The sequence below is a fragment of the Notamacropus eugenii genome, chromosome 1, assembly GCF_028372415.1.
Source record: "Notamacropus eugenii isolate mMacEug1 chromosome 1, mMacEug1.pri_v2, whole genome shotgun sequence".
Lineage (NCBI taxonomy): Eukaryota > Metazoa > Chordata > Mammalia > Diprotodontia > Macropodidae > Notamacropus > Notamacropus eugenii.
In genome coordinates this window covers 615,867,706-615,880,330 of record NC_092872.1, presented here as the reverse complement: position 1 = coordinate 615,880,330, position 12,625 = coordinate 615,867,706, and the positions used below count along the sequence as shown (strand labels likewise).

Here is a 12,625-nt window from a genome sequence, read left to right as displayed (position 1 = left end):
ATTCTGTTGTATCCTGTCATTTTATTCTTCATCTATTCAGTTCTAAGGCCATCAGCAGTGCCTGTTCAATATATAGGTATTAATTAATAAGCTGTCCATGCAGTGGCACCTGTCATAGTTTGGATAGGATTCATTCTTCATGCACTTGTTTTTGTCCTGTGTGGATTTTGAGGGTGATTCTTTTTGACTGACTATAGATCTCTTTCTGGAGACTCTGGTGTTCTCAGACCTGATGCAATCAGCATGATGTTATTTGCTAACAACATTTAGAAAAATAAATGGAGGAGGTAGGAGTGTGCCATGGAAAGAGCATTGACCAGAGCGTCTTAGCTTGTATGTGTGTGTGTGTCTGAGTGTGAAATCTGAAGCCTATAGACTGTTTCTCAGAATATTTTGAAATGCATAAAATAAAGTGCATAGGATTACAAAGGAAACCAATTATGTTAAAATGCAGTCAAAAGACTATTTTTTAAAAGTTCGGGGACCCTAAAGTTAAGAATCCTTGCTCTAGAGTTACAGGATCTGGGTTAAACTCTCATCCCTGACACTACGCCTGTGACCTTGGGCAAGTCCGTCACTTTATCTGCCTCAGTTTCCTTATCTGATAAATGAAAATGCTGAACTAGATGGCCTCAGAAGCAACTTCTGGCTCCAAACTGGCAATCCAATAGTCCTGTCTACCTCACTACCCGTAGGAAATTCTTTTTCATATGGAATTTGCTCAGAATGTCCTTCACAACAGTGGGAAACACCTTTTGTGAGTTTCTTAGTCTTGATAGTTAAAAAGTTGTTGAACAAAACAGTGGTTGCACCTATCAAGGAACTTTGAATGATCTTAACATCCACAATGACAACTAACCCCTCATTGAAAGAAACGATGTAAGGGTGCACATTGTACAACTAGAGTCAAATCATTTTTTAATCAGCAAATAATACCTCTCAGAAAACTGGATGCCTAAGATTTGGTCTTCTATGAAAATTATCTGCAAAACTATCTGCCTATTCTCTTCCCATATTTTCATGAAAGAGATTATTGAGATGTATAAACTTCTTATAAAGATTTTATTCTAGATTACTTGTTTGGGAAATAAGTAGAATTTTTTGGGAATCTTTGCCTCTTCAGGATGTCTTGAAAATCTAAATATCTATTAAAAACTTTCACCTCCAGTCCCCAAATCTTCTGTCCATATTTGTTTAGTTCTAGATGCTCTTCCCAGTTTTATCTTCTTAAATCACACTTACATTTCTTCTTGTAATGATAATCCACACTTATATCATGAGTAAACAAAAATAGCTATGAGGGAAAGGCATTAGTAACATGTTTATGAGAGAAGCTCCCATCCTCATCACACAACTGAAACAGCTTTCTCTGATTACCACTGATCTATTAATGGCCATGTCTGGTGGTCTTTTCTCAGTTTTATGTTTCTTGATTTCTCTGTGGTGTTTAGCACGGTTGCCACAATATTCTCTCCTCCCTAGATTGTCATGACCCTGCTATCTTACCAAGCTTCCTTTTCTTTCTTTCCTTTTTTTTTTTTTTTTCTGATGTGATGGTCTTCCTTAACTTATTAATCTGGGCTCATGAATTTTTTTTTTTTTTTGGTGGAAGCATTTGGAGTTAAGTGGCTTGCCCAGGATCACACAAAGTAGTAAGTGTTTGAGGCTAAATTTGAACTCAGGTCCTCCTGACTCTGGGGCCAGTTGTCTTGGATTTCTTTTTAAATTTAGTATAACCTTAGATCGATTTCATATTATAGTTGACCACATAGTTTGGCCTCTCTTTAAACACGCTCCCTTACCATTCATTGTCTACTCTCTGTTAATAGCCTAGAATCATCTTCTTTGCTGCAGTAGAAGTTAAGCTTCTACCAGCAGGATAATCACATCATCTTGTCTCTCCTATTCTTCCCTACCTCTCTAAGTGTAGGGAGCCACCTGCTTCTACTTCTTTAATTTCTTTTTCTCCTCCCATGGTAATCTTCATCCAGATTTGATAAGGGAAGTGGGAATAAAACACTCTGACTATTCAGGCAGCCATATAGGTAAGGACACCGGCCACAACCTAGTGTTAAAAATGCTGCTGATACAACTCTACTGAGACTGGGAGGGGAGAAGAGGACTTTTTCCTCAAGACTTGCTAGATAGCCCCAAACATAAACTCAAAATTAAATGTACAGTTTATTCAGTGAGCTATTGTTATATTGTGAGTGGGAAAGGAAATAAAAAAACTTAGAGATTTGAGTTGTAGACAGCTTTACCTTTGGGAAATCTTAATGTTTTTCTCAAATTGGGTGGGGCAAGGATAAGTTCTACCCAACTATAATTTCCACATCATCCCCTGAAACGCCAAGTAAAGATGATCTGCCATTGTAACTTGGAGAGCCAAGGGTTTTAAAAGTCTGCCTTCCTTTTTCTTCTCTATACAAAGCCCCAGAAATACGTAAGCAGTTCATCAGAGTGTGTAACTAGGAACCACTAGCTTTGTCCTCATTTTGTTGCCAGATGGCGTTTTAACATTCTTGTTTTGAAAGGGAGGAAAATAATAAGGGGGAAAATTGTAGATATTTATTCTACGTGTGATTTATATTAAAGTAGGGACTGAAGGCAAATGGGAGAAGTAAGAAATAAGAAGTCAGAATTGCCAGAGGAGTTTCATTGTCACTTGGCGCGCTGCTTTCTTCTTCCTGTAACAAAGGTCCAAAGATTGCTTTACCTCACATGAGATTTTAAAAAGGTGTAAGATTTTGGAGAAGGCATTTGTTCCATCAGATGCACTCATATTTATTTGTGAATGTCATTAAACTTGTTTTCAAAAAATAGCAACAGACATTTCCTCATCATTTTTCTTCTTTGCTGTCTAACCCTTGTAACCATCTGATCTAATGTTGTCTAAAATGAAGGCTCAAATGAGATGTAACACAGCCTGCCACCTGCTAATCCTACTTGACAGTGCATTTTAGGCTTGATTCCCCCGTGGTGTAAAGTGGATGTTTGTGCTGCATATTTGAGGAGATAACTGCCTTTCCCCATTGGTTTATAAAATATTTATCCAGAATTTGTTTTGCCAAATAGACTTAGCACAAGTTTGGAAAGGGTACTCTTAATCTCAAGAAAGAAGTCTGTGTCAGTGGAAGGAAAAACCTTGAAACAATTGAATCATTAGTCACTTTTGTCATTGGTTGCCTTTGGGATACCTGTAGTGCAGTGTGAAAGTATCAGGGAAATATGTAAGTCACCTTGGGAGGGAATTTAAAGCCTACACCTTGCTGGTTAGATAGAGAATATTCTAATCAAATAAATCAATGTATGGATGGTAAACAGGTGAAAGGAATAAGTATAAAGTTATATTTCAACAAGATGTCAAGACCTCCAAGATTTTTCTTTGGATGGAATTTTTTTAGGGTAAGTACACTGCCAAAATTCCTATTCCCAGTGTTAGAGAGTGCCTAAGGAAAAGAATTAAAGATACCAATTTGGTCTCCTTATATTTGCTTTTACAAAGACTAGGAAATGCTGAAGAACAGAGAGTCCAGTAAGAAAGAAAAGGAAATATCATGTAGATCTAACCCTTATGCCTCTCCTAGAACCTTATTAACAAAACAATTTGTACCTGGGAGGGATGAACAGCAAATGACTATTTATAGCATGGACAACATCGTGGCTCTTGGCTTTATTTGACTAAACCACATCCGTCTAAGTATATCTATCTTTCTTGTATGCTTATTTCTGAATTCTGGGAGGACTCGGTTCTCTGTTATGGGTGGATTGAGCCCCCATATGAAAGGAATGACTTTTTAGGGTCCCTTCACATTCTAGAATTCTCTGACCACAAAGAAATGAGTGAAGTTGTCATTTCTTTTAACTAGTGTATGAATAACAACCCCGACAATAATCATTCCTCTTTCTAGAGTGCTTGAAGATTTACAGACTATCATATTTAGGCCTCCAAAAAATGCAGTGGGATAGGTTCTGTAGGTAGGATTATCCTCATTTTTTAAATGAGGAAACAGAATCTCGGAGAAGCCAAGGAATTTGCCCTTGATCCACTTAGTAAATTTATTGGAACCATTATTCAGACCCAGATCTTCCTAATGTCAAATTCAACATTCTAAGCATTAAATGCCCCATAGAAATGAGAAGTTTTTCTGTGTCACTCAAGAAGCAGACCTTAATTACTTTATTAACAGATGTTGGAGAGAAAGCAGTATTCTCTCCATCTCTGTTCTTGTTCTTATTTGGTGTTTTGTCTTGAGTATACCATTCTGTTAATTAATTAATGTCTATATGTATTTTTTTTCTAAGCCTGTCAGCCATCTGTCTTTGAATATTATTCTCAGACAAAAGCGGCATAACTATATCTTATCATTGTGCTGTTTATTATTTGTTGAGTGCCAAATGAAGACTTCATGCTGTTTTGAAATTCACAAAAATAATGGTTTCCAGCTTATGGAGTTTAAGCTCTAGGCACAGAATGCGAGGAGTTATCTAAAGGGGGATATCAACCTGCTGTAATCACATTGCAGTTGGGACTTTAATTTTCCAATTGCACCTTATAAAGATGTATGAGCAACTGACAACAATGCCATCCAAGATACCTAACCACTTCTATTATCTTGAAACCTATCTTTTTTGCTAAAAGGGCACATTTGAAAACGATTCTTTGTATCAAAAAGAAACTAAGATGAGACATCATAAGAACTCACTTGGAAAAAATCCCAAATGCTTACATTATTTTTAAGTTTAGTTAAAAGTAAAAACTCTCATTTTGTTTTCCTACTACACATGAAGTGCTTGGGGGTCAGGGTGGAACAGTGAACAGATTATTAGCTCAGAGTTAGGGAGACCAGGTTTTGAATCTCCCACCTTCTCCAATTCATTGAATCTCTCCATACCCCCAAACAACTCCCTAAAATTCTTATGCAGAATATTTGCCGACCTGCAATGGGAAAGAGAGTTTCTTCACTGGAAAGTCTTTATGCCAATAAAATCACAAGTCCAAAACAATAACAAAAATGCCCCCATATGTTCAAGAAATATATTTTGTTTTAAGATCTGAATGGATCCTCAAGAACTTTTTATAGAATAATCTTGTCCTCTATATGGAGAGTGGAAAAGTAGATGAAGGACGTTACCAAAGAAGGTGTGTCACAGTGATTTATGTATAGTCTGCCACATGTATCAGTCAACAAGCAATTCTGACACACTGTTGTAGGTGATTGGCATACAAATACAAAAGCACAATAATCCCCGTCCTCAGTGAACATTCTACTGGGAGAATATGGCCATCTTGTAGCTGGTCGCCATCATACCTAAGAAGGGTCAAGACAATGATCTACTATTGTTCATGAATATATCTAAGTGTTTACAGAGGAAGGAAGGCAGTGCAGCTAGTCAGCATGAGAGGAGAATAGGAGGGGGTCTGCTTTGGGGAATGAGTGTGCTGGTGTTCCTATCCATGCTGAAGCAGCATTCGGCCTTTGTATTTAAGGATGAGACCATGCGTGCTAGCTAATGTATGACATATTCCTTCATGGTGCTGTTTTCAATAAACAGGTGATGAGAGAGAGAAGGAAGGAAGCAGCCATCTAACATGTTAACCGAGAAGCATGGTTGCAGTGGTCGGAATACCTGTGTGTGTCCCATCTATGACCTTGGTTAGTTAGCTGACCCTTTGAGAAGGTGGCCAAGAGATCAAACATTGTGTACATTCCTCATGTGCCTAATAATTGACGGCTGTGCTGCTTATACTGCTCCAGAGACTAGTTACATTTCCTATTACAGATTCTCTCCTGTGATATGTCTTTGATTTCTCAAAGAAGCAACATCTTGATATAAAGTCTTGACAATCCTCCCCCATCCTTTTAAGAGAGTGTGCTTGGTTGATTTATTATAAGAGAAGTAAGATCGAATCCTTAGACCTTTATCTTTTTGGCCTCTATCAGCTGTTAGGATAGCAGGCCCCAGAAGCATACTCCCTATTAGATAAAATAATCCCACCTTTTATTTGTGGGAAACGTCTCTCGTTCAAGATTCAAAGGGTCACCCTAATTCTGGTCACTTGGTGAATCTGTGCTGGCCCTATCAATACACTTTGAGGCTTCATACTCTTCAGTTATTTCCCTTTTTTTAACTAAAAGGATCTTTTTTTGAAAGGGGGTAAAACTTAATAACTTTTAGAAAGTATTAGAATCAGGTGAATGAGGAAGAAATGTCTGATGGTAGAATTGGAATACCCTGAGGAATCCAGCACATAGCAAAAGGAGTATTAGATTCCCAAATGTTTTTACACACAGAGAGACATATACATGTATTAATTATACTGAAAATGTAGTATATCTCTGTATTTAACATAAAACAATGAGTGTTCCAAAATAAACCTGATTTTAGGATCATAGACCTAGAGCCACCTCATTGTTTTTAAATAAAGAAACTGAGACCCAGAGAAATTAACTGACTTGGATATTAATTCAGATACTGTGATTCCAAGTTTAGTGCTCTCCACTGCCCCCTAGACCCTGCATGTGTTTCTGGCTGACATCAATAAAAACAATAGAAGAGATGATCCCAACTGCACCCACTACGTGTGACTTGGAGCCATAGAATGTAATGATATCACTGGGCATCTTCAAACATAAGATGGGTCATCATATGTCAGTAATGAATAAGAGATTCCCCAATAAAGCTTGACTTGTGCCCACAACTCTTCTGTTTCTGGAGACACAATGAATAGAGCCCTGGACTTGGAGTTGGAAAGACCTCAAACATTTACTATCTGCCTCAATTCCCCAAAACTGTAAAATGGAGATGATAATAGCACCTGCCTCCTAGGGCTGTTGTGAAAATCAAATAAGATAATAGTTGTAAGGCCTTTAACACGGTGCCTGGAATATTGTAGACATTTAATAAATGTCCTTCACCTCCATTCTAAATTATCTTCTCAGTGCTTCAGGATTATCTAGTCTACTATCTACACTTCTAGTGACTGCTCTACCTACTTTCCAGAGTTATTTTGAAGGGCAAATGGAATAATGAGTGGGAAAGCATTTTTTTTAAAAGACATAAAGCTCCTATTCTTCACTGTTCACTAATTTTATTATTAAATCATAAAAGCTCTGGCCACAAATGGAAGGTGCAGTCATAGCCCTCTGGGCATTTATTTGATATTTTACTTCACACTTCCTAGCAGTGGATCTTGGGAAATCACTTAAACTTTCTGTGCTTTTTTCACCCTTGCCATTGAATGTTGAATATTACCCCAACTCTCAGGTTGTCTCTAGGACATTAGAGAGTGTTGACAGATCTGCTAAAACATGCAAGGTGGGGCACATCAATTCTTTAAAGATATTTTACAAATACACTACTTTCTTGCTTTACTTACCTACCATTTCAGTCAGTCAGTCAAACATTTATTAAACATGTACTATGTACCAGGTTCTTTTTCTCTTGGGAAACAAAAAGCTAAATGACAGCCCCTACCCTCAAGGAGCTCGCAGAAGGAAGACAGCATTGAAATGTTTTATGTGTAAATCAGATATGTACAATAAATTGAAGATAACTAGAGTTTAGTGCTTAAACTCTGCCACTGATCTGATGAGGGAAAAAGGTTCCACTGGAAACCTCTCATGAGAGGTCAGAAATCTACTAATCCTCAGATGAGGCAAATGGAAAACAAAATGGAGGAAAATTCAACTCTTCTCTGCTCCTTCCCAGTTTCTTTGTTGAAGTGCTTCATTACAGGGTCAATTTTCTAGCAGCTCTCCTGGAATCAAAGAAATCATTGTATGTGAGCCTTATAGATTTAAACAAGTCTGCAGCCCCCAGGAAAACATGGCCTGAATGCTGTATCCATGTTCCTGGCTCTACCAACATTAAAAAAGGGATTGCTCTTTTCCCCAGCTTGAATGTGTGGAAGAGGCAATGTGAGTCTTAGTCTCATGACACATGGGAGGGTCTGACTGCCTGTGTTTATCACAAGCCTTCTTTATAACCTACAGAGCATATACAGCGCCTCCATTTAAAGCTTGTGGATGAATACCACAAAGCCAAGTAGCTTTTCTTTGTTGGTATGTTTTGTGAAGACCTATCCCCTTCTTGTTCCTGGTGCTCCTTTTCCCCCTTTTTTCTTTTAATCTGGTAGCTCGAGTCTTTCCTCAGCCCTGAGTGTTTTGTGCCTTCTGTGTATTGATTGACACAGTATTTGCCTCTGAAACCTGAACTGAAGGTGTAGAGTCAGGTGGGAAAGGGTTTTTGTTTGTTTTTCCTTCATGTATTTTAGAGATGAGTTTTTTTGGTCCTCTTTCCTGCTCTCACCAGTTTCTCCAGAGTCTTCTAGTGAGAATGAACCCTATCCCTTTTTCTTCTGTTTTTTTTTTAAATCATCTCCAAAAGTTTTGGTTGGAGCTGCCTCATGGTATGACTGTCAGTGCCTCTCTGGCATAACATGCTTTGTGCTCACGTCCTCTCGCCATCCATAAGCTACTGCTCAGACATTAAGATAACTTAGTCCCCTTTCTGGAGACAGAAACAAGCAAAATATAAGTATGCCATTTCTTACAGGTTATGTTCCAGCAAAGTAGTCTGTGAAGGGAATTTTGGTAAAGCAAATCCTATTTTCCCTTTGATTCCTATTAGAAAAATTAAAGCTGTATTCTCATGTGGAGGAGGCAGGGGTAGAAGAAATCTGAAGAGATAAGAATTGCAAACTTTTAGTGAGTTATGATTTAAGATATTAATTAAACCTCCACCATCCTGATGCATAGAACTAGTGGTTTTCCAATATTTTGTGAACCCAGGGATTTTCCCTCTTCCATCACCCACAGTTTTCCTCATATGAATATCTCTTAAGTTCTGCTCATGGAATGTTTTTTGCTCTTGTACCTGTTCAGTTTGATACAATGGGTTTATGGTAGAGTACTCCAGATATAGATCTTCCCTACTCTTAAATTGCAACTAGGTGGCTCAATGAATAGACTACCGGGCCTGGAGTCAGGAACACCTGAGTTCAAATGTGACCTCAGACAACTTACTAACTGTGTGAGCCTGAGCAAGTCACTTAATCCCTCTTTACCTCAGTTTCTTCATCTGTAAAATAGGGATAATAACACCTACCTCCCAGAGTTGTTGTGATAATCAAATAAGATATAATTGTAAAGTACTTAGCACAGTATCTGCCACCTAGTAAGTGCTGTATAAATTGTTAGTTACCATCATCATTACCAGTGATCTCTTAATTGCCAGATCTAATGGCAATTACACTTTTCTTCATCCCCTAGGTCTTTGTCCCAGGCCTTCTTCTCTTTTCCTTCTCTACTGTTCCCTCAGTGATCTCATTGGCTCCCATGGATTCAGTTCTTATCTCTATGATTCAGTTCTTATCTCTAATCAGATGATTATCTGATCTATTTATCCAACCCTAACCTCTCTCCTGACTTTCACATGTCCAAAACTTAACTCATTCATTTTTCTCCCGAATCTTACCCCTTCTTCCTAAATTGCACCCCCATTCTATGGGTTACACAAACGAGACTTACAGCCTCCTGTCTTCAGTTTCTCACTGTTTCATACCTCATATCCAATCTTTGCCAAGCCCTGTAGTTTCTAACTTTACAACATCTCTTACATATACCTCCTTCTCTTCTCCAACATTGCCACGACCCTGAAGCGGTTCTTTATCTTCTCATGCTTAGACTATTCTAATAGCCTGCAAATTGGGTTCCCTGCCTCAGTCCTCTCCCAACTCCAGTCCATTCTCCACTCAGCTCTTAAAAGATTTTCCAAAAACACAGGCATGATCTCTTCCTCTCTATTGAATAAGCTTCACTGGCTCCCTATTACTTCCCAGATCAAATCTAAAATTCTGTTTGGCTTTTCAAGCTCTTGGCAGCCTGGCCTTTCCCTCCCTTTCCAGTTTTCTTAAACTTATTCCCCTCCACATATTCTAGGATTCAATGACACCGGCCTCTTTACTGTTCTTCACCGAAGACACTCCTATCTCCCAACTCCATGGATTTTCACTGGCTGTCCCCCATGTCTATAACTTTCTGTCTCCTCATCTCCACCTCCTGGCTTTGCTGGTTTCCTTCAAGTCTCAGTTAATATCTTGTCTTTTATAAGATGCCTTTCCTAGTTCTCTTCAAGCTACTACCTTTGCCTTGAGATGATCTCCACTTTAACCTGTCTACATCTTGCTTGTTCATAGTTGTTTGCATGTTGTCTCTCCCGTTAGAACTCCTTGAGATCAGGGACTGTTTTTATCTTTCTTTTTATTCCCACCTCTTAGCATGGAGCCTGGCACCTAGTAGGAGCTTAATAAATGCTTGTTGACTTGCTTTGACTAAAGCCGGAAAGTTAATTAGGCATGAAGTTCAGGATTCTCTATTTATTATATTATTTTGTATATTTATATATATTTATAATGATATGATACGTAATATAACATAATATGATATAATATATAAATTTGTAATGAGAATTTCCCCATAAGGAGAGAAACTTACTTACGTGGTACTGTTCTTGTAACCTTATATTTAATGAGCATTTGGTGTAATGATGAGTTTCCTTACAATGAAAGGTGCTTTCACAAATAAAATAATCGCATATTAATTGCCTGTTGAATGTATGGATAAATGAAACAGCATCAAAGAACTTTAAGAATTGAAAGAAACCAAAGACCTTCAGAGATCACTGAGTTCAGCTTTCATGTTTTGCTAATGAGAAAGTTGAAGCCTATTTCGTCACTACCGGGAAAGTAATAGCTATGTATCTAGTTGTGCAGTCATGTAGCTATGACCTTTCTGGTACCAACTACATTTAGGCGGTTGCTGCGAATTTGATGGAATCAAGCCTTCTTTGGCCAGTCAGACTTGATGTCATTAAAGTAGTATTGATTATAACTATATATATATATTTATGTGTAATATACTAATGGTATTCTCCTGTGGATTTTCCATCTTTTTATTCCTACCCTCAGAAATCTCGCTATGAAATGTATGTCAACCTTCTGAAAGAAGGAGGCAGGAAGCTACTGGGCGGCAGCGACAGTGATGGGATGGGACTGAAGAAATCCCACTCGAGTCCATCCTTGAACCAGGAGGCCTCTCCAGTCAGTGCCAAGGTCAAGCGCAATGTCTCAGAAAGGAAAGACTACAGACCAGAAACACCCAGCATTAAGCAGAAGGTTACTTAGAATCCATTGGAGGACAGGAAGCATTGGTCATGCAGCAAAATATTGTTTTTCAAGATCTTTCTGATAATCTGTGGTTCATAAAAACAATACCAACAAATGATTCTGTGACTCAATGGTGCATTAGTAACCCTTTTTCTATAGGCTATTTTTGTTGTTGTTGTTTTCTGTACATATTGCCAAGGGTGGCTTTTGCTCCCTACTTCCTTTGCTTTGAGAATTTGCCATTGGACAACTAACTGATGCACCTTGTTTTGCAAGGGGAAGGGAAACGCTGTTTTCCAGTGAATGATGCTATCCTTCCCCTTGGGTTTTCTCCTGTTTGCACACTGCTCTCTTGTTTTATGTATTCCTCAAGTCAACTGTTACACTTTAAGAAAAAAAAAATAATCCATTGTAAAAGACAACTGGATGAACCTTGTAGCTTAGCTGGAGTTCATCTAAGTCTGGAGTTAGTAGAAGTCTTTGTAAATGAAACCTTGCACAGTCACAGAAATGGAACTGACCACTGGTCGAAGTTAGGGGAAGGGCTCTGACACTGGGAATGAAGATTTCCTGACGTGATGCAGCCTTGAGCGCATTTTAGCACTTAATCAAGTTCTGAACCTTGCCAGTAGCAAGGCAATAGAATGAGAAGACTGTAGGGATTGTTAGCCCAAGACAACTCATGTTAGCTTACTTGAAACACCAGTTCCATTGAGAAATGGAGGAAAGCAGAGTGAAGTCATTTTGCCTAGTGAAAATTAAGTAAAGATTCATTCCAAGTTAATTTTGTTTGCCTAAGAAAAGCAGGCATATCAGCCGTTGAGGAGCTATGTTCATAGTTTGAGTTTTCATCACCAGGGGAGTGAAATGTGACTCCTGCTGTACCTGAGAAGGAACTTGGGATTCTGCACCGTCTGGTCATAGCCTTTCATACTGGGATTGGGTTCTTTCTTAGGATGTGTAGATATTTGGTTATTTCTTGGCTGTGTGAACATGGAGACAGGAAGGAGGTCTTCCATGCCTTCATGTCCAACAAAGTATTGTTGCAAATTACTCTTCGTTTTCTTAGGTTTACACAGAGAAATGAACAAAACAAGGAAAACAACTTTACAAAATAGATAGCTCTCAAGGGGTCTAGAATGGTACCCTGGTTTTAATAACCTGGAAAAAAAATATATATATATATATAGTGAAATATCGGTCAATAGCTGCTGGAAATCTGGTGGTTGCCTATGGGCAATCACTCTTTGCTCAGTTCATGACTTTGGTTCCTTTGATAGGAAATAGATGACCAGACCACTTAGTTCACTACTGCTATAGCCCAACATCCCTTGCCCTCTACTTGGGGAGACTGCAAAGGAAATTTTCCCCTTCTAGGGCACTTGTTGAGGTCTTCTCATGCAGGGAGTGAGACATCTTTTGACCTCCTGAGTTTTCATGTGGCATTCCCTTTGG

At 38.5% G+C, this 12,625-nt stretch overlaps 1 protein-coding gene across 7 annotated transcripts in view; it reads left to right on the top strand.

The window, feature by feature from the left end:
- Positions 1-11,288, top strand: part of PSD3 (pleckstrin and Sec7 domain containing 3) — a 617,602-nt gene extending 606,314 nt beyond the window's left edge. For all 7 annotated transcript variants that reach the window (XM_072634977.1, XM_072634978.1, XM_072634979.1 and 4 more), the window contains one exon: positions 10,973-11,288. In XM_072634977.1, the coding sequence (XP_072491078.1) occupies positions 10,973-11,188 (216 nt within the window). In that variant the 3' untranslated portion in view covers positions 11,189-11,288. The remainder of the gene's footprint in view (positions 1-10,972) is intronic.
- The last annotated feature ends 1,337 nt before the right edge of the window (positions 11,289-12,625 follow it).